At 32.4% G+C, this 23,056-nt stretch overlaps 2 protein-coding genes across 4 annotated transcripts in view; one reads left to right on the plus strand and one right to left on the minus strand.

Moving 5' to 3' along the window:
• Positions 1-703, plus strand: part of LOC112029426 (phosphatidylinositol/phosphatidylcholine transfer protein SFH12-like) — a 9,558-nt gene extending 8,855 nt beyond the window's left edge. For both annotated transcript variants that reach the window (XM_065773025.1, XM_065773024.1), the window contains exon 12: positions 93-703. In XM_065773025.1, the coding sequence (XP_065629097.1) occupies positions 93-299 (207 nt within the window). In that variant the 3' untranslated portion in view covers positions 300-703. The remainder of the gene's footprint in view (positions 1-92) is intronic.
• Positions 704-915: 212 nt separating this feature from the next.
• On the minus strand, positions 916-7,082 carry LOC112036636 (transcription factor bHLH110). 2 transcript variants are annotated; one of them, XM_024069502.2, is made up of 7 exons: positions 6,592-7,082; positions 5,337-5,982; positions 2,545-2,670; positions 2,376-2,441; positions 2,158-2,223; positions 1,860-1,919; positions 916-1,498 (listed from the first exon to the last, which is right to left on the minus strand). In XM_024069502.2, the coding sequence occupies exons 1-7, from the start codon at positions 6,714-6,716 to the stop codon at positions 1,394-1,396; spliced, it is 1,194 nt and encodes a 397-aa protein (XP_023925270.2). In that variant the 5' UTR covers positions 6,717-7,082; the 3' UTR covers positions 916-1,393. The 2 variants fall into 2 exon arrangements, with proteins under 2 accessions (XP_023925270.2, XP_023925319.2); XM_024069551.2 differs by lacking the exon at positions 1,860-1,919.
• Positions 7,083-23,056: the final 15,974 nt, after the last annotated feature.

Raw genomic sequence — 23,056 nt, forward strand, 5'->3', positions numbered from 1 at the left:
TTCTTTTTCTCCTTCTTTTTCCTTGTTCCTCTGTATCCCTCTCTTTTGTTAATATGACAGTTTTAACTTTTGATGTACAATACACACCACAGCTTTCCATTACAAAAAAATACCAAGAAGCCTACATGTGTGAAGACTTAGCCCCAATGGTTGATAAAGGTGTGGATTCGACTTGGCAAAAGATGGTAGATAATGATAGAGTTTCCCTCTCAAAAGGTACATCACCTACATTTATAGTTGCATACATACTTTTTTTAAAAATATTTACTGGCTCTAATCTATGTCATGAAGGGTGCTGAAGTAACTGCAGATATCTGAAAATTACTATTAGGCTTGCCTTTTTTATTTACCTGACATGGTTTGTTCTAGAATTGCAATAAGAAATAAAAAAGGAATGGCAAATCAATTCCCTACATCTATATTGAGATGTGAATTGCTTCTGGGATCATTTAAGAAAGGAGGAGGGTACAGCTGGACTTGGTGTGTTCAGCATCTTCCTCCATCTAACTTGAGTATTTACAATGTTGTGAACTGATCTAGAATCTGCATATTGGATGGTTTACAGTATGTTACAATATGTTAGCTAAGAAGTGCATACAGTCTAATATTACAAAATATATAATTTATCAAAAGCTTTCATGTATAAACTTCCATCCCAATCCTATCACGATCATATATATTTTAATCAAATTTGTGTGTCCCATTATTATACTTTAATTGTGAAACAACCATTTGAACCTCAATTTTTAATATATTGTCCATAGGTGTGTAGGACGACCGAAGAGAGAATCGCTCAGGTGGGTCACTGGGCCTATCACAAGTGATCTTCTCAATGCCTATGCTCCGTAATAAGGAGCCAAGAAGCAGTGACGAAGATTTAAGATTTCGGAATTGCAAAACATAGAGAGATTGTGGTATTTAACAAGAATGATTCACTAAACACGAACATTTCTCATATACGGAGGTTGACATTAAAACTAAAATAAAAAGATAAAGGAAACACTTTCTCATATATGAAAGGTTGACTAGTGTGCAATGAATGGAGCCAAAAACGTCACTAGAGGAGTTCCAAAAAAACGCTGGTGAGCATTTAATCCATGACACTAGCCTGTAGGTATGAGCTTATGAGAAATGAGAAAATTATTAAGTACTTCTGGGATAAAGTGCTATAGTATTCTCTCTGTTCACATAAAGGGTGAATTTCATTATAAATTTAATTAACGAAGCCCCTTATTATGTGAAAGAATGGAGTATCATGTCATACTCCTAAAGTACTGAATAAGTACTTGAGCTTATGTTAAGCATGTCTCATAATTTTAGTATTATTCTTCTTAAATCACGACCTTCAATTCAAACTATCTCCTTTATCAGTGACCGTGGTGTCCAAAGCCTTTTACTCATAACCACTAATATATGATGCATAAGATAGGGGCAAAAGGCACAGTCCTCTACTTTTAAGGTCTCGCTCTAGCTCTGTTCCATCCTTATCGCTCAAACCCTGTCATCATTAACAACTAGAAATTATGCTAATTGATTTTTCAAAGGAAAATGACTAGTGTACACAAGCTATTGAATAGTTTTTAAAACCGAAATCGTGTCATGAATTTCAGTTTTTGAAAAATTTACAAATGCAACTTTGTGTGTAACAACAGTGCATATGTAATAGACATTATTCTTTTATGGAAATTGTAAATGATGTGAGTCTTATTAGAATCCAATAAGCTCTTATTCATTTTAGCATCCGTGTTCAAGGGCTAAAGTGTGGAAATAACATTTAAATACAGAATCTGCTGGTCTGTCCAGGGGGGGGAGGTAGAGAGAGATGTGTGCGTGTGTGTGTGGCCACAAGAATATCTTACCGTTTGCATGGCTCTATTGGGCTTGCTGTGCGATATTTTCATATAAGGCATGCTCAATGTCTGCAGAGATTAAAACTTATTTGAGTTCCAAGAATTTTTTTATTGAGCTTTAACCTAGATGCATGGGTATTCTATTCCCACCTTTGTTTCTTTATATAGTTGCATTTGTAGTGTAACCCTAGACACCACACAACCCTAGCCTTTCCAACCCCATTACTTTCTCCTTGACAAGATCATATACATGATTGAGGAGAGATCAAATAAGAGATCAAACGTTGGTAAGTGAAAAAGTAATCACCTGGACTTGGTCATGAAGGAATTGAATGTACCCAATAGCTTCTGTTAATACAGAGGCTGTATCAGTCTGCAACCTCCATATCGATTCAAAATGTTAAAAACAGTTTATAGAAAGCATGGCCGAAAAGATATTATATTGTGTTTCTTTATATATATAAACACATTAGTGGGTTCTGATGAAGAATGAACTTAGAAAATAGAGAAATATATATATAGTACCTTGCCAAAAGGTGCTACCAATCTCTGAAGAGCTGCAATTCTGTCTCCTAGTTTCTCCTTTCGTACCTAATGCAAGGCAAAGCCAATTCCACGATAGCACAAGATTATAAAATGGAGCAAACTTTAATAACCTGAAGATTTGTTGGGTATGTTATAAAATATTATTCACCTTCAGTGGTGGGCATGAGCATCGTGATCCTGACTGCGACTTCTTAGCTACTGCATGAGACTCTTTTGGCTCAGAAACACTACTAGCCCTCTTCTTTCTTGTAACTCCATTCATGAAAGCTGTTGTCTTTTAAAATTGAAGAGAAAAGTTTAATTTTAGGATCATGGCAATGAGAATAATGCTGTTGAATCTAGAATAAGGGAGACGAATTCTTAAATCAAGAGAATAGTAATCAATATATATATATATATAACCGAAACTTCTTAAACTCTCACACTTTCTCACATAAGTACAATATTTAAATAAAATTATAATAAAATTATTTTTGATATTTAAATAAAATTATTTTTGTTTAGTCTAAACTTAACAATGAGTGAAACTCTATCTCTCTAACAAGTCGAACTTAAACTTAAACTCATCATTATCATTTTTTTAAAATAAAATTATTTTTGTTTAATCCAAACTTAATAAAAAGTGAAACTTTATCTCTCTAACAAGTCGAACTTAAACTTAAACTCAAACTCAAACGTTGATAATTTATAAATTTTTCCAATACTAATTGAAATCTTAAACGTGAGAGGGCTTATCCATTAAATTCTTTGGGAGGCCATGGGACTCTTTGCCTGCAAAATTCTCACATGTATTCAAATCCATTTAATTCAAGCTTAATCAGTTCCATGAACTATGGAACTGAGAAGTTCAAAAGTTGTTAGGAAGATTGAGTCTATCTAAATCCCTAAACTTATCATATACATGGCATATATATAGACCAGCAAGTGCCTCTCAACCTCACACACTCAAAGGAAGGAGAAAAAACAATGGCAAAACATAGAATTGGGTATATTGGGGTCATGACACCAAGCAATAAGGGCAGTTCAAGCAAAAGAATGACAAATGAATCATGAATATTATAAAAGTAATGCAAACCCCGATATATATATTTTTTAAAGCCGAGTAAAAGTATGATCTCTTCTGAAAATTTTTATTTTTCATTCCTCTCTTATGAAATTTTTATTTCTTGCTTTATAATTCTTTGCGTATCTGTAATTGTGTTTCTCAATGAAGGTTTTGTCTTGGTTCATTGATATTGCTGTCTTTGTGTTTGTTTAAATTTCTCAGTGAATGTGCATAACATGTTGAATATATAATGCGGGGAAAATATCAATGCAACCTTGGAAGATTTTACTTTGAATTTATTGGCAAAAATTATTGCTTTTCTTTAAGCTAGAAAGTGTTGCTTCCCTAAAGAGATGTTGATTATATGTCTGCCAATAAATTTGTTACGAGTTATGCTTTGGTTGTTTATTTATCTATATTAGTATTGTTTTATTCTACGTTTTATATTTTAGTAATATTTTTCTACGTGTTCCATACCCAGAACAACCTTTGGTTCGTTCAGTTTGTTCCTCATGGAAAAGGGTCATCACAATTATTGAAATCAAATTTATTGCACGGGTATTTAGAAACCACATAACAATCAATGTTTGGTTAGAAATCAGTGTTTTTTTTTTTTTTTTTTCATTCATTTTTGTAGATAAGTTTTGGTAATCAAATTTGATTAGGAATCTATAACTATAACCAAATTTAATTAGGAATCTATAACCATCATCTTATAAATAGGAATTATTTGTTACAATTGCAACTCATGGCTGAAAATTTGTATTTTTCATTCCTCTCTTCTGAAATTTTTATTTCTTGCTTTATAATTCTTTGTGTATCTGTAATTGAATTTTTCAGTGAAGGTTTTGTCTTGGTTCATTGGTATTGCTGTCTTTGTGTAGAACATGTTGAATATATAATGTGAGGAGGTAAATATCAATAAATTTTTTTTTATGCATTGTAAATAATAATAATAATAATAATTGTACAAGAATTTTTTTGTTCTTCCTTTTATAATATATAATTGTTGGTAAATAAACCAAAATTAAATCATATGTTATACTTAATACATTTCCCGTGCATTGCACGGGTTAGCAACTATTAGAATGTATATATAAAGCTGAAAAGAATCTTCCACATGTAGAAAATTAAGGGGAAAGAAAAGAAAAAACTGAACAAAAAAGAGTTGCAGGGTTCCTCATGATAATCAAATGATACAAAATCGTTATCACCATCTATCTCTCCTTCCAACATTTTCTTCACCAAGTGTCTTTATTTTTCTTCTTTTTCTTTTTTCTTTTTTAATGAATGAGAAATGAAATCAAAACAACATTTCAAATTCTTTGCTAAGTATATATTTTTTCCAAACTATATATATAATTACGAGGAGGAATTTGAGTTCTAGATGTCATGGACACACCATGAGATGTCAACCAATTAAATTACAAGGTTTTTGGCAATACTAATGTTGTTGATTATATCTATATTGGATTTAGTAATTATACACTATAATAGTAAGCTTTTGCTACCAAAATTTCATGTTTCAATAGGAAAAAAAATGATACAATAAATTCATCAGCGATTGAGGGTGAAATTTATAAGACGTTTTAAGATATATTGCAAGAAATTTCCAACTCCACTAAAATGCATTCTCTCTTTAGGATCTAAACCTCTAGTCCATTATTATTTGCCATTACCGTTATTTTTCTAATGTGCAATTGTGAAGAAGATTATGAAAATTTTACTCACATAAGCAAAAAATCACATGTAGCTTTTTTGTGGAAAGTTTGTTAAAGTATAGTTAACCTAGAAAAAAAATGAAGTTTTAAAAATTCATAAATAAGCAAATAAGCTAGAAAGTTAAAAGAAAAGAACTGATTCCAAATTGACACTAGGAAGAATAAGATACTCACTTTGTTGGAGCTGTTTGATGGACTATCCGCAAGTTCTTGCATGTGATCAGGGCTTAGAGACATCCTATCTCGACGAATGCCAAAAATATCATGTGAAGATTGGCTAAAACTCCCACCGTAATTGGTAGAAGTCAAAAGATCCAAAGTCTGCAAGCTCAAGCCCAAAGAACTGGATGAAACTAATGAAGACGACAAATCTGAGGGTGATGAATTAGTACTTGGAAAAACATGGCTGAAGTTATATCTGCTGGATCCAGCTACACTTCCAAAACTTGCAGGGTTCTGAGTATCAGAGTACAAATCTCCTGCAGAAGGTTGTCCAATAATTTGGCGACCAGTGGAGAAGTTGCTGAGCCATAAATTATTAGGAGAAGATTGCAGCTCATTTCTTATGGAGAGTGAATGTGATTCTTCTGAACTAGAGGGATTGCATATCATTTCACTCAATTTGGGGAAAGTGTCTGGCATTTCCTCTTTGATTTTTGCACAGAGCAATTCATCGGCTGATTGTTGGGTACTTCTTGCATTAGGAAAACTTGAGTCTTCATTCATGCTAGGTCTAAGAAGCTGCTCATTGATGGTACACTTAGGCCACATATTTGGGATGCTCTCAGTCAGATAGCTATTGTTGTTACTACCATTATTTCTGCACAATCATTTAAGATAGTAAGGAACTAGTGATTGTAATCATATAGAACTTTTGAAGAGCAACAACTTCATATTAATCCAAGGATTCAGAATTTCAAATCAAGATGAACTCCCATACCCCAGGAAACCAACTTTGTCTAGCAAAAGTGCCTAAGCTAAGAAGAAACCAATAAATTGAATTTTGAAAATCGTACACATATTGACTCTCTATATTCTTAAAGAATTAACTTGATTGAGAAGTAGTATTTTCTTTATCATAAGAAAAGGTTTGATTACTATAACTATTCAACACCAATTTCATCTTCTTCCTTCTATCACTATTTTTGGCAACCAGTTATATGTGTGTGTGTATATATATATATATATATTTATGGCCACGAATAATCAGCAAATATACTTTTTATAGGTAATACTGAATACATCAGAAAAGATTGACTGCTTTCTTTCCTTTTCTTTTTCTTCTTTTTCCCCCTAGTGGTAAGAAAAACCAAGACCACTTGAATGGTCAGGACGAATATAGTATAAAGTTTGGACACTTAAATCTGCATGTATTTATTTCAGGAGAAGTTAAACTACGCATTGAAGATATAGAGATAGAGGTACTTACAAAACGATGCTTGGGATCCAGTCATGGGTTGTAGAAGCTTTATAGCCAGATTGGGCTTTTGAAGTAAAATACTCAGCCAACTGTTCTTGGAGCTGATGCTGATGATGAAAATTTGCAGAGTCCATTATATTTTACTATTTAAGACTTGAAATTCCCAAGATGAGTATATGGAAAAACTAGCTCTAGTGAAAAACTGTAGCTCTAGGCATCCACACTCACTTTTAGCGTTATCGTTTATCACTTGATGATATTCTCTCTACTTTTCTAAGCTTAAAGTTGCTTTCCAAAGAAAGGAGAACAAAGATAAAACGCCTATCTCTCTCTCTCTCTCTCACTCTCTCTCTCTCTCTCTTTTGATAAGAGACTCTCTTCTTATGTATAGGAAACTTTATGCAGCTTAACTTGTTCTTGAAACCCTAAATCTTTCATATTATATTGGAGGATGGGTTTTGCGCACTCTGCCATAAAAGTTAGTATAAGTAGTTAATTCCTCTGTGACATACACATTATATATTTCTATATAGAGGCCCAAAGTAAAAGAAAAACAATTACGGTGAACAAGGTTATTCACTTATGCTCCCTCACATTTTTGGAGGGCCGTACATTTAGTACTAGCTAGAGCCTGTTAGGTTTTAAATGTTGGCAACATCCATTTGATAAAACTAGTGTCAAAGAAGGTTGAAATTGATGCATTTGAGTTAGGTTAGACGTATGTCAATAAACTATTTGAAGTCTCTGAAGAGTAGCATAATTTCAGTCTAAGGAAATATTAAAGTTTGTGTGACACTCCGCTCAAGCGAGATAATTGAAATTTAGGTTGTGAACAAGGTTTGTTTTGTGAAGGAGATTCATGAAGAATGATTCTAAAGATTCTGAAATCAATAAGGTGGGGAGGCAACATTTGTAGAGATTATAATTACAAGTCTAGGTTCAAAGGTTTGTAAGTAGATTATTGTAATGGTTTCTTTTAGTGAATTCTCTAAGGGATTGGATCCACTTTGTCATCTAAATCTAAGTGCATCTTATTGTTTTTACTATTTTTGCTTTTGATTATGTTATAGACGACTGTGGTTAAATTAATTATTGTGTTCGAATATTTATGTGGAATAACTTGTTGAATTAATCATGTTAATCCGCTTCATAAGCATTTATAGGGTCTAAATAAGATTTTTCTTAGCCATTGGGTGCGGATTAAACATGAAGTGGATATATTGTGGATACACGTGCTTTGCCCATCTCAAAACATCATTTGGGACCTTGTTCAAACTACCTAACCTAGATTTAGGACCACCATCATACAGAAAAGGTTTGCTGCTAAATCAAGGAAGGGAGTCACATATATATATATATATATATTCATCTTTTTCTGGTATGGATGTTGCATTTATGTGTTGCGATACGTATTATATTGAAGGTACGCCTTGTAACTAGAAATACAAGCATTCCTGCTGAATTCGATTTGTTAATGCCAATTCTAGTAAGATGATTAATACTTAAATAATGTTAAGCGGGAAATTCCATAAACAGATTAAATGCAAACACCAAGTACGTAGGATTACAAAAACACCAAGTACGTAGGATTACAAAAACTGTCCTTCCAAACCTGGTTCTATATATCTGACGCATTGATTCATAAAGATTAGGGTTCTTTAACAGGGGGCCACATCTCCTTTTAAAGAACCCATTTAAGCAATTAGAAAATACGAGGTGTAGCTTTGATATTATGAAAGAACACAACAAAATTACATCTACGGCAGAAAACCTCAATCCACTACCTAAAAGAAAGACAATAGCGGTGATATGTAGATCAGTTATGACAAAATTTTGTTAGTTTATGTTGTTTCCCTTATCTTAGTTGAATTATGATTTTTTTTTTCCTTTCCCTAGTTAATCTGTTTTTCTTTCTCTATCTTAAAAGAGCAGGAGAAAATCTCTCCCTTTAAATCTAGCGTGTCATTGTGGTATTCAAATCTTCAAGAAGAGTACTTGAAGTCCATAGAAGTTCTCATGAACATAGATGAAGAATTCATAAGTTCTAAAACTGTTATGGGTCATAGTAGTAAGTTCTACTATTGGGTAGTTTTCAGAGAGTCATTTTTCATTGGTTTTTCACTTGTCACTGAATTTGCATGCTCCTATTGTTTTTTGCTTTTTTTTTTCAGACTTGGTATTTGTTGTGGTCGTGGCTAAATTGTAAATTGTAATCACACAATTGGCTAATTTGTTAAATAGTTAAATAACCCACTGAATAATTAACTAAAAGGTCTAAACAAGCTTTTTAGGATGTCATCCATGACAAGCAATAAATCAAGATTGAGCCTATAATAGTGGTTGATAGGGATGATGAGAGTAGAGAGCTAGATCTAGGGATTAGTGATGGCCATAGTGGTAAAGCGAGATACAGTTTTGATATCATTTTACAATAAGGAAATATTATAAGTAAAGACAAAAAGAAAAAAAAATCAGGAATACAAAAGAATTAATATGTTCAATTTTAAAGGTATATACTCATGATCATAGAGAACTCCAAACAGCTACATCTTTACTTTTGAATTCTTTATGTATTAAACTACTATTAATTGCAATAAATCCATTTAACCTTATAAGCATTGAACTAAACCTAGATTCACCCTTGAGTAATAGTACTTAGATCATATAATTAGGGATATTTGTAACATATAGTTAGGGACTATGGGGTTACTTACACTACTAAGTAGGATCACTTGCACTATAAACAAGATTATAGTTCTTAGTATAATGAATTTGAATTAAAATAATACAATGAATCTTACGTAAATACAATTGACTTTGACCTATTCGGAAGCACATTTGTTGACATGCAAATTCTTTTTTAGCATACATGAATCGAATTCTATGACTTTCTGAATTTAGGGGCTTAGCATTGTGGAGCAAAGTGGATTCACCATTGACACAAATCGTCATCTTATAATGCATCCAAAAGATTAGTATATATATGGTATACGAGGAAGACACCAGTCAGCACCCTAAGTTTTAATATGAGTGAGAGATAGTGCTGAATTATTATTACATTTGATTAATTTAGATAGACCGAGCTGTCTTTCACTAATTATAGGGAGACTTATTATAATCACATCAGCCCCCACAAAACTTAACATCAGAGAATAAAAATTATGGGAGAAAGTGCAATAAAGATTATGGGCAATTTTGTCGCCACCTCCAGAGTTTAAATCGATGTTTCTTTTCAGCCTGTTCTTTATTCGTCCAGCTTGCTGATTTTGCCGACCTTTTTCTCTCCCTCCATTTTTATTCTAAAGATTACACTTGTTTAATAAAGTCTGACTACTCTTTGTTTACAATTTATGTGTTAATTTCAATCAATCAGTGCTCAAAGTATAAGCACATTTTTTATCAGATGAATGGGATACCAATATAGTTTGGCTACTGGTGTTGATATTGGTTCAAGTTTTAGTACTTTAGTTCTTATGCCGTGGAGCAAATAATATATAGTTTTCTCTATCTAGTTATAAATTAAAAATGTGGTAAATTACATAATTATGGGATCCCAAGATGCCATTAGCACACATGTTATAAGTTGCAGAGAATTTAAAATTACAAAGTGAAAGTCTCTTGTACTATCTAATCCACTTGCATATATACATAGCCACGAATTGGATCCACGATGGATGCATTATATATGAGTCGACAGCTTTAAACATGTTATACATTATTAAAATTTTAGGTTGATAGGGAGGAATTATTACCTGCTTCAATCATTGCTACCAAGCTCAAGATTCAAGATGCAACTCCTCAAAAAAAGCTCAAGATGTAACTAAAAATGTCTCATCAGCTTTTTCTTCTTCTTGAGGGCATTAATTTGCTCTTACTTTGACAGCAATTGGAATGCTAAGGATTTATTTAGAGTTTGAGGGACATTAAGAGATTGATTGATCAGAAACTTTAACTTTCAGATAGGAATTTATAGCTCAAACGCTAGTTCAAATGGATATGTATGATTTATCTAGATACTATTTATTTATAAATGGTGAAGATGTGCATAGATAGGGTTGAGTTGGGTTGGAAAGTTTTTCAGTCCAAGGTTTGAGAAATTACAACCCAACTCAACCCATTACATATATAGAAACCAACCCAACCCATTACATTTGATCAAATCTCATTAGGAATGCATGTTGTTTGGGCTAACTTTGTGGTTGGAGAAAACCCTTGGTTTCTTGCTCTAATGATGTACTCTCATTAAGTCATTGAATAAAGGTTTCTAATATCCTATCAAATCACATCTTAATTTGAGAATAATTTACTATATCCACAACCACCCAAACTAAAATCTGAAATATCAGATTTTAATAGTTGTGTATAATGTAAATGCTCTTATAGTTTAGAGTCTTTAGACTTGAGTGTTCATTACGAATACTCTCATTATTTATGGTGCACATTTCTAATGCTCTTACAGTTTATGGTGAATAATTGCCCAATAAACTGTCAATTTGTACACTGTTTCAGATGTTAGATGAACATTGCAAATTAACATTGAACTGATTGAAGTAAAATATTAATTGCAATGTTCCGAAGTTTATGGTGTATATTGCAAAAAGCCCAATGGTTTATGTTGGATTATAGTTATTAACCTTTTTTAATATAAAAATTCATTCTTCTCGCTTTTGATATTAAAATTATTGATTAAGTTTTTGAATTAAAGGTTTTTAACTTTTCATTTTCGATTGATAATATCACTAATCCATTTAATTTTTCATGTAACATAATTGATTGTAAGTGGGATTTTATCAATTTTAATATTTAGAAAAATGGTGTAAAAACAATTTTAATAAGTGATGTTAATAAAATTACAAAAGAGATATATAAATTTTGTAAAATAATAATATATTTTTTATAATTTAATATGTGAATTGGAGTATTTTATTAAACTTGTAAAACTTAAAAATAAATAAATAAATAAAACTTTTAGTTCTAAACATAAATCTAAACCATCAATATCATAATGGGTAATCATATTAAAGAAAACATTCAAGATATAAGACAGCTTTTTTACAAACATCATCTCCTAATAAGAGCTTATTGATCGAACCATTATAAAGGAATTATAATATTTTATTTCATGTCAATGATCTTTAAGTAAAATTAAATGTTTCAATATATTTTTAATAAAGATATTGAAGATTTGAATTTCCTGTTCCCATTTACAATGTATAAAAAAAAAATTAATGTTTTATTTCATTTTTTTTTTTTTTATTACAAAGTGAAAGTCTCTTGTACTATCTAATCCACTTGCATATATACATAGCCACGAATTGGATCCACGATGGATGCATTATATATGAGTCGACAGCTTTAAACATGTTATACATTATTAAAATTTTAGGTTGATAGGGAGGAATTATTACCTGCTTCAATCATTGCTACCAAGCTCAAGATTCAAGATGCAACTCCTCAAAAAAAGCTCAAGATGTAACTAAAAATGTCTCATCAGCTTTTTCTTCTTCTTGAGGGCATTAATTTGCTCTTACTTTGACAGCAATTGTAATGCTAAGGATTTATTTAGAGTTTGAGGGACATTAAGAGATTGATTGATCAGAAACTTTAACTTTCAGATAGGAATTTATAGCTCAAACGCTAGTTCAAATGGTTATGTATGATTTATCTAGATACTATTTATTTATAAATGGTGAAGATGTGCATAGATAGGGTTGAGTTGGGTTGGAAAGTTTTTTCAATCCAAGGTTTGAGAAATTACAACCCAACTCAACCCATTACATAAATAGAAACCAACCCAACCCATTACATTTGATCAAATCTCAATAGGAATGCATGTTGTTTGGGCTAACTTTGTGGTTGGAGAAAACCCTTGGTTTCGTGCTCTAATGATGTACTCTCATTAAGTCATTGAATAAAGGTTTCTAATATCCTATCAAATAACATCTTAATTTGAGAATAATTTACTATATCCACAACCACCCAAATTAAAATCTGAAATATCAGATTTTAATAGTTGTGTATAATGTAAATGCTCTTATAGTTTAGAGTCTTTAGACTTGAGTGTTCATTACGAATACTCTCATTATTTATGGTGCACATTTCTAATGCTCTTACAGTTTATGGTGAATAATTGCCCAATAAACTGTCAATTTGTACACTGTTTTAGATGTTAGATGAAAATTGCAAATTAACATTGAAGTAAAATATTAATTGCAATGTTCCAAAGTTTATGGTGTATATATTGCAAAGAGCCCAATGGTTTATGTTGGATTATAGTTATTAACCTTTTTTAATATAAAAATTCATTCTTCTCGCTTCTGATATTAAAATTGTTGATTAAGTTTTTGAATTAAAGGTTTTTAACATTTCATTTTCGATTGATAATATCACTAATCCATTTAATTTTTCTTGTAACATAATCGATTGTAAGTGGGATTTTATCAATTTTAATATTTAGAAAAATGGTGTAAAAACAATTTTAATAAGTGATGTTAATAAAATTACAAAAGTGATATATAAATTTTGTAAAATAATAATATATTTTTTTATAATTTAATATGTAAATTGGAGTATTTTATTAAACTTGTAAAACTTAAAAATAAATAAATAAATAAAACTTTTAGTTTTAAACGTAAATCTAAATCATCAATATCATAATGGGTAATCATATTAAAGAAAACATTCAAGATATAAGACAGCATTTTTACAAACATCATCTTCTAATAAGAGCTTATTGAACCATTATAAAGGAATTATAATATTTTGTTTCATGTCAATGATCTTTAAGTAAAATTACATGTTTCAATATATTTTTAATAAAGGCATTGAAGATTTGAATTTCCTATTCCCATTTACAATGTATAAAAAAAAAAAAAATAATGTTTTATTTCATTTGGAGGATGGAAAACTAACTTGACAAATGCAGTCAAACATTATCAAGAAGCATAACATATAGGAATCCGCAGGTAGAATGAGATATATGATATACGGGAGAAAATGGGCAAATTCCCCTTTCCAAAAAAAAAATCCAGTATTTTGCCCAATTTCTCAAATTAATTAGGAAAATGCCCTTCTTTTGAAACTTGATTTTCTTAAAATCGAGTTATAAAAAAAAAAATTCTAAAACCCTATAGCGGCGTTTTTAAGGGGCCTATAATGACATTTTAATGACTTATGGCGGCGTTTTATAACTCGATTTTCATAAAGTCGAGTTACAGGCAAATTTTTTTTCTTTTTTTTTTTACCTATAACTCGACTTCATGGAGATTAAATTACAAAACGCCACTATAGGTCTTTAAAACGTCACTATAGGCTCCTTAAAAACACCGCTATAGGGCTTAACTCGATTTTGAGAAAATCAATTTTCAAAAGAGAGGCATTTTCCTAATTAATTTGAGAAAAATGACAAAATGCTAGATTGTTTTTTTAAAAAGGGCAAAAGCCAATTTTTTCCATGATATACATGTTCCACTTCCATATCATATTGTCGCTATCCCTGCAAACAAAAGTCACAGAATGTACTAAAGTTTTTTTTTTTTTTTTTTTTTTTTTTTTGAGAAAGAAGCTGACTCATTTTAAGTTGCGTCAAAAGAAAAAAGAGAGTTTTAATTTTATAAAGGAGAAGGTGTGGAGGAACTTCAAGGGTGGGAGGCAAAACTACTCTCCTAAGCAGGAAGGGAAGTGCTCTTAAAGGTTGTCTCCAAGCTATCCCTACATACACAATGGGATGCTTTAAATTGCCGGTAAGTTTTGTGCATGAGATTGAGTACCTATTAAGAAGTTTTGGTGGGACAACGGGGTGATCGAAGAAAGATTCATTGGGTGAAGTGGGAGGATTTGACAAAACAAAACATTGGTGGTATGGTTTTTGTGATCTTGCCATGTTTAATGACTCTTTTTGGCAAAACAAGCTTGGCGACTTTTGCATACTAAGTCCTCACTCTTCTACAAGGATTTTAAAGCTCGTTTCTTCCCTAATTCTTCAATAATGAAGGTTGTTGATTCGAGGTTAGGTTCCTATGCTTGGAAAAGCATCCTTAGGGGGAGGATATAATTAAAAGGGGGGCAACATGGAGGATTGGAAATGAGGAAAAATCAATATATGGCAGCAATGTTGGCTACCAAGAAGCACCTCCAGGCTGCCGATTTGTCCATTGGAGAGTTTTGAAAATTGCATGGTGGACTTGCTCATAGACCAAAACACAAGAACATGGAATAAGGGGCTGATTAATGGTTTATTTGTGGAAGAGGATGCTGAGTTGATCAAGCGGATTCCTCTTAGCCGAGTTGCAAAAGAGGATTCTTTGTATTGCCATACTCCACATCAGGTCAATACACTTGTAAGTCTGGTATATGTTCCTTAAACAAGATCAGAAATGGAAGCAAGCTAACAAGCCCTTCCAATTCATGACAAACAGCTCTGGAAGAAGATTTGCAGCTGCAAGTTCCTCCAAAAATTAAAAATTTCCTTTGGTGCGTGTCAGAATGTTCTTCCTAAAAACAGGCGCTGTTGAAGAGGAAAGTGATAGCTGATCCGATCTGTGAGAGGTGCCATTCTGCAGTGAAGGAGCCTGTGCACGCTGTCTGGTCTGTGCCAGAGTTGGGAGAGGTTTGGGATGTAGGTGAAGAGTGGTGCTTCAGGTCTGAGGTGGAGTTTACAGATGTGAAAGAATTGTTGTCTTGGATGATTGCAGAAGGTAAGTCAATTGAGCTATTTGCTTTCACGACTTGGATGGTGTGGACTCAAAGAAACAAAATACGGCCACCCACAAGCTATTCCGCTCCATCAGGTGGTTGAACAAGCTAAACAAATTGCATTAGTTCAGAGTTGATTGGTGGAATCCTGAAGTGCAGGTCACGGACAGAAATGTTGGAGGCTCTAATTGGTTATGTCCGCAAGATGGTTGGGTGAAAGCAAACTTTGATGGTGCTGTTTTCAATGAGTTAAATCAGTTCGGAGTTAGGGTGGTAATCCGGGACAATAATGGTGCTGTGTTGGTTTCTTGTTCAGAAAAATTCATCAAGCATACAAACCTGACGAGGTTGAGACGCTGGCTGCTTTGAAGGCAGCCTCTCTTGCACGTGAACTGGGCTTTCGAAATGTGATTCTTGAAGGTGACTCTCTCTGTCTGATCAAAGCATTGAAGTCAGCAGAGGATAGCTTTTCTCCAACAGGTCTGCTGGTTGACGATGTGAAATGGGTTGTTAGTAGTTTTGAACAATTGGTGTATTCTCATGTTAAGAGAAATGGCAATAGCATAGCTCATAGTCTGGCGAAAATGCATTACGCATACCAGATTCACAAGTATGGATGGAAGATGTCCCATTGCATATTACTTTGATTTTAGATTTGGATGTAATAGTTTCAAGTTAAATAAAATGAGTCAGCTTCTTTCTCAAAANTTTCCTTTCCTGCATTTTTCTTTCTATCTATAGGTCAGCTTCGTGTAGATAGATGTTTGCTGGGGGAGATTGGTGCTCTTAAGGTATGCCCTTCTGGTGGGTTGTTGTTCTTTTCTCTGTCTTTTTCATCCAGTGCCCGCACTGCGTCAACAAATCTTCGTCTTCAATTTCTCTTCGCAACGCAATAAAGAAGTCTAGCAGTTTATCTCGGCATCTGTCTTTTAAGTCATTTATCTCATATCTATAAGCAAGGGGTCCACGTTCACTATTTAGCCTACGCTCGCCCATTCCTTTCAAGCTTGATCTCGCCCTTAGACTTGTTACGCTGTTCGACTGAACTCGTTAGCTCCATGTTCTATTCTGTTGGAACTCGGTTCGAGAACCGTCTCTCATAGATTCCCTTCACCAAGTCATTGCCAGCAATCAGCTCTTATCCCTTGGTGTCAAAGGGCGGCCATATCCCTGATGCTTGGTGACATCTTGAGAAATACCGCAGCCGAACATCACCCCTGAGATGAGAACCAGTTCCAATGCCACTCTCATCACACCCCACTCCTAACTACACATTCACTTAGCGATAACAACATTGGATCTCCTCTCCCACTAGCCATAAGAGTAATAATGATTCTTCCACTAATTTTGGACTATAAATATGAGAAACTAAGGAAAGGAAATGGTTGTTGAAAGGTTTTGGAGAAAGCTTAGAGTTGAGAGCAATAGAGTCATAAGAGTGAAAGGGAAGGAATACAAAGGTTGGAGAGATATTGTTGGGTCTCTAAGTTAGAATCACCCAAAGTAGGAAATCCAAAGACCACATTACAAATAGATTGTGAGCCCAAGAGAAAGCCAGCCTGTTAATCTCGTTTTGGGTGCCCACAGTTACAAATCAAAATACAAGAACAAGAAGTTGCAAGTTTAGGAATTTGAAACATGCCAAGTTTGATCGATTGAGACCATGGTTCGACTAATCGAGCTGCAGCTTCGCAGAATTTTAAGTTCGGTCCATTAGCCCAAACTTGTCCGTTTAAAGCCCAAATCGTGATCTATTTGTTGTAGTATTTAAAAGACATTATAAGCTAACCCTAAGAGTGGGTTTTAGAGAGAGAAGAGTACACCTTGTGCCTCCTATTGTAGATCTAGGGTTTTTGTACCCAAAACTCTCTTAAATCTTCTACTAGTATTATTCTTAATTTGAAGAAGCTCAAGATCCGGTATTATAAAAGTTGCTGCTATCACTAGTCATCAAAGGTCTTAGAGATCTAAACCTTCAAGGGTGGTCATGGAGTCGCAAATTGGAGTGTTTGTATGCAACATATTCATAATAGAAGAGTTCGTGAATTTGGAGTTGTGTGTGGTCACGTGAGTAAATATTACATGAAGTAGCATTAGATTTAGGGAAAAATCTATGTATTGTAAACACTTCCATTCTATTTTGTGAATTTGTTGTCTTGTGGATTTTTTAGGTCATATCCTCCCCATATTTTTTACCTTGAAACTGGATTGTTTTATTAGTTTTCCTGAATTATCATATCGTTTGTGTTCTTTACTTTTCAACTTTTGTGATATGATTGTTATTTGTTTAACCTAGATCTGTTTAATTGAACAAAGTAACTACTTGGTATTAAATTAGGTTAAACAATCTGAGTTTACATTTTTCATAAAACCTAAAATCATTTATTTTATTGACACGTGAGCATTATTTTGGTCGCAATATGGAAAATAATAATAAGAGCTCTCTTGTACTCATCTATAGTCTATAGATGTGTGGTCGACAATGACATTTCTTACAAATAGTATAACTTATAGCTGAATAATTAAGTTTAAACTTTAAAGGAAGTGATCATTACACTGTTTTTTGTTTTTTTGTTTTTTTTTTTTGTTTAAGGATTAAATCATTGTATTTATATAATTGGAATAGGATTCTTCTGTCCACTTTTCACTATTTGCTAAATTATCATTATTGTTTAATTCAAACTGAATTCCAAAAAATACACAAATCAAGGACAAAAAAGTATTTTCACAAATAGTTTTTTTTTTAGAGATAATTACAACATGCTGCTAATTTTGCAGTTCAACCCCTTTCCCCATTAGACCCCCAAGCACTTTGTGCATGAGGAGGTGCCAATTCAACTATAAGGCCTTTGGCCACAAATAGTTAAAAGATAGTTTGAAATAAGATAAAAAGATAAGAGGTCAAATAGTATATATATATATATATATCTAACTTCATACCCCACATTTGTCTATAATTGTGATTACCATAACTTTTAACTCTTTCACATAATTAAAAACAATTAATTATTTTGATGAAGCAATGATAGTTTGTTTATAAGTTTTTTTTTTTTTTTTTTGAGAAGATGGTCTATGATTAAGTTAATATCTCTTCTTAAGTTGATTGATGTCTTCAATATGGTAACAAAACTTGAGTTTAGGTATTTATTAACTAAAAAGTATTTTCTTTCGTGTTTTATGGGGGAAGCCATAGGTGTGGGCTAATTGGCTTTTTTTTTTTTTTTTTAGGTATTTGAAATTTCTTTAGACCAATTTTTTTTTTTGGAGAAGATCTTTAGACCAACTTAATTCTTGAAAGGAAGCTAACTATAATATTTATTAATTTAAACTTTTTAATCTTTACTATGGGTCTGCTTTGATACTGCTTATTGCTGAAAACTTAAAACTTATTGCTGAAAACACTGTAGCAAAATAAGTTTTAAATGTGTAAATAATGCCGTGTGATATAGTTTTAAAGCAAAATTTGCTGAATTTCGTACTTGCGGATCCTGTGAACAGTGCACAGGACCCAGGAAAAAAAGGCCAAACACAACATCCCCTGTTTTTAGTGCAAATGTGCAATCCAAAGAAAGCTTATATATACCGTATTAAAAAAAAAAAAGGCAAAAATGCAAAACTAACACTCTAACTTTCATATTTTTTCATTTCAGTCCTCTAACTTCAGTTTTGTCAATTCAATTCTCTAACTTTCAATTTTTGCCAATGTAAGGCTCCGTTACATGGTTGTTAGTGTTTGTCGTTAGAACCATTTTGCACTCTCTTTTTTTAAGAGTTAAAAAAAAAAAAAAAATTTAGAAAAACCAAGCACTTCCATTTTCATATGAAATTTTCTCTTCACTGTTGGATCTAGAAGTTTTCTTCTTGAAGAAACACAATCCTTACTTTATTGACTTGGTTGAGGGGATTAAGAATCTTTGACCTTTAAAATCTCACATCTCTGAAGAACCCATTAAAAAGAAAACCACCCAATGAAATATGAAATAAAAAAGATGCTTTGACCTGCCTAATGGGTTCTGGGCCGAACATGATGACATAAGGTCCATGTCCATGACCCTAGTGGGCCTTAAGCCCAGTTTCTGATAGGGGTGTTAGGACCATGGGCCATATTGTAGAGTTGGGGTCCAAGGCCCAAATGGCCCCAGAGGTCCAGTGCCATACAGTAACACCTTAAGCATTGTCTAATACGCCCTAAAGACTTAATAATCTATATTTAAACAAGTTTGTGTTTACGGTTTGCCAATTGTCCTAAACTTTTAGAATCTAACAGATTAGTTTAAATAAATATTCTTATATAAACAAATTAGAGTAAGGTTGACTACCGATTACATCTTCTAAATCTTGCAAATTTGGAGTTTAATGCACGAGTTACAAGTCACAGTCAATTTATGCCATTTTGCATACTTTCCGTGTAATGTATATAAAAAATTTTGCATATTTCCCATGTGATATATTTACATAAAAAGGAAGGGTTTCCCTGCAACAATGTATTCTAAAAATAGAATTAAAAAGAAATGATTAGCTAGAATTCCAAACATTTTTTTTTTCTCTAAGTATTACGGTATTACTGGCCAAAATGGGCAAATGTCTTTTTCGCGCAAAATATATAACGTTTGGCTCCCTTTCCTAAACTAATTAAAGAAATACACCTTTTTTGAAACTAAAAATCGAGTTTCAGTTTAAAACTCGATTTTTGGACAATCGAGTTATAACAAACTAAAAATTTAAAAAAAAAAAAAATTTATTGGACCTCGAGTTCCATACAATTTTTTAAAGCCCTATAGTGGTGTTTTAAAGCCCTATAGTAGCGTTCTAAAACATGCAAGTTTTTTTTTTTTTAAGTTTGATCGCTCCATAAGGAGCCCTATAGTGGTGCTTTAAATCCCTATAGTGGCGTTTTTTATGGAACTCGAGCTCCATGAACTCAAGTTCCATGCAATTTTTATTTTACTTTTTTTTTTAAGTTTTACCTATAGCTGCGTTTCATGGAGGCCTATAGTGGCACTTTTTATGGAATTCGAGTTCCCTAAACTCGAGTTCCATGCAATTTTTTTTTTTTTTTAAAGTTTGATCACCCCATACTCGATTTTCTACAAATCGAGTTTTACATTGAAACTCGATTTTGAAAAAATCAAGTTACAAAAGAGGGGTATTTTCCTAATTAGTTTGGAAAGGGGGCAGAATGCTGTATATTTTGCGTGAAAAGGGCATTTGCCCATTTTGGCCTGGCATTACTTATATTCTTTTCTATACAACACAATTATTAGGAGAGAAAAGGAAATTTGATCTCAAACTCTATTGTAAGAAGATTGCATTGAAATAACATGCCACTCAAGCTAGCTAAGAGATTCAGTGATTTATATTCATTAGTCTTGTTAGTGACAAATATATAATGCCCAATTCCCACATTATTTGAAGTAACCCTAAAAACTACCATTAAATACTAATATTATAATAAATTTAGATCTTCTTTATGATAATATGATAATTGAGAGACAAAAAAAAAAAAAAAAATTATTGAGAAGAAGGGGACAAAGAATTTGAATCTAGTAAAATATTACTCCACTAATTTTTTTCGTAACTTTTATCTTGTACAATCTTAAGGAATAAATGGTGAAAACAATGTGAGTTTTATTTAGCTCAACTGGTAAAGTCTCTGATGATTGAATAAGAGATCTGGAGTTCAATTCCTGCTTACACTCTCTAAAAAAATGGTGAAAACAATTACAGATAGTACACATATGATAAAAAGAAGAATTGTTAATTAAAATACCTAAGCAAACAGGATCCTTACCTTGACATGGTATATGAATTTTTTTTTTTTCTCCTTATCTCCATAATAGAACATAAGTCAAAACTTCTTTAATTTTTTATTTTTATTTCATATAAGTCAAGACTTAGTTAGGAGAACAAATTGTGAACAACAATTATCCACAGTTGAAAGAATAAAAAAATAGGAAACTCATGAATCATGAGTGATGAGCGAAACCAAAGCAACCGGCCTCCTCAACTACTACTTACCACGTGGTGCGCCGCTTGCTTGTGGCGGAAAAGTTTGTACAGAATGTCTCCACTTTCACACATTCACGTACGAGATCAAGGAGGGTTGAATGGATTAAACGACAAGCAAAGGCTTCTTTTGTCAAAGCATATGCTGTCTTCTTAGGTTATATTCCAATCCCAATCCATCTGCTTTACCCACACTGTCTCATCTTCTTGCTGCCAAACTTAGCTAGCTTAGCTAGCTAGCTCCACCCATGGATAAATTAATGCTCATCCACGCATCCATTTGCCCTCTTTTTATTTAACGCAACACAACTTATTTAAAAATATATATTTATAATGACGTAACTCTTTTCTCAATTTATTGAAGTGATTGATTTTAATTTTGAAGTGGTCGGTCCTTATAAAAATATTGTTTACCACTCAAAATCGTTCACTTCAGCAAATTGTAAAAAACATTTTGGTAAAAATTATGTCCCTCTAAATTGGCTTATTATTTTTAACTCATTCATGATCATTCCCCAATATGATAAAGACATCAAACTATCAAAGTGTATCCCATAATAATAATAATAATAATAACAACAACAACAATGAATATCAAATACCCGGCCTAATTAATTTAATTAAATTTCAAATGGAAAAGTAAAAAAATAAAAACTAAAAGATGGCCAAATATATGTCATATTAAATGACACCAAAGAGTTAAATTGATCATTAATAGTATAATTCCTAATCAAGCTCTGACCTTATTAAATTGATCATTAATAGTAATGGCCTAGTAGTATTTGGTTCTCTATGTGGTGCCTGATGTTTGTGATTCATATCCCATCTCCCTCCTCGCCCACTATTTTAGTATAAAAAAAATTAAATATTCCATAATTTTAGGGTTATAAATAAGTCAAATAAGGTCAGATGAAACATTAATATGTTCAAACTTGATTTGTTTACTTTTTGTTATTACTTTGCGGTCTATCTTGAGTTCTCAAGCTCAAGATGGAGCTTAGTCATTTTGATCAAACTTTGTTAATTAAATTCCAAATATGCTCAAGCTTATTCACAAACCCTATTAAGGTGATTTTTTTTATTATTAAGGTGGTTGATTAACTTATCTTGATCTAGTTTTTACTTAAAAACCCACACAATTTTTAGGTTCAAGCTTAGTTTGTTAATTTCTTGAATGATATCTTAACTTATGCATAAGCTCTATTAATTAAGTTGGTTAAATAATTTAACTTACAGTAAATTATACAAACCTTCCTCAAAGTTTCTAAAACAAAACTCCTTCTCCCAAACTTTTGCCGAAATGGTTTTTAATCCCAAAGACCTTATTTGAATTTATCATCAATACCTTTAATTTTTGCAAGGTTTATTTTAGTGTTGGCAAATTTCTCGTCAAAGTTTAAATTGTAATCGTATCAATTTCCATGTATCTTGTTCTTTTGAGTTGTAATCATTTGAGTCACCATTACCAATGAAGAAAGAGGTAAAAGTTTGTTGTTGTGAAGATCTTGGTCAAGCAAAGTTTGAAGTGTCAAGTGAGTGAAATAATATGGACTTCGGTTGAGTGAGCTGCCCATAAAATTTCGATATCATGAATTTTCTTCCAATCCAAGAGAAACCGTCCAACCTTTGATTTGTACACATTATAAGAACAAAAAATAAACCATAATCTGTAGAGAGCAAAGGTAGATTAGTGATGCATGACATGTACTAACCTACCATTGGCCAGTGATGTATATTTTCTCCCTAATCAGGAGATAAAGAAATGACTAATTTT

Source organism: Quercus suber, unplaced genomic scaffold, assembly GCF_002906115.3.
Source record: "Quercus suber isolate HL8 unplaced genomic scaffold, Cork oak 2.0 scaffold_68, whole genome shotgun sequence".
NCBI classification, from domain to species: Eukaryota; Viridiplantae; Streptophyta; class Magnoliopsida; order Fagales; family Fagaceae; genus Quercus; species Quercus suber.

Coding starts and splice junctions, on each gene's coding strand:
- LOC112036636 (XM_024069502.2), bottom strand. CDS start 6,716: ATGGACTCTGCAAATTTTCATCATCAGCATCAGCTCCAAGAACAGTTG. Junction 1,920..2,157: donor TCCTTCATGACCAAGTCCAG/GTGATTACTTTT, acceptor TAATCTCTGCAG/ACATTGAGCATGCCTTATAT. Junction 1,499..1,859: donor CCAATAGAGCCATGCAAACG/GTAAGATATTCT, acceptor TAATGATGACAG/GGTTTGAGCGATAAGGATGG.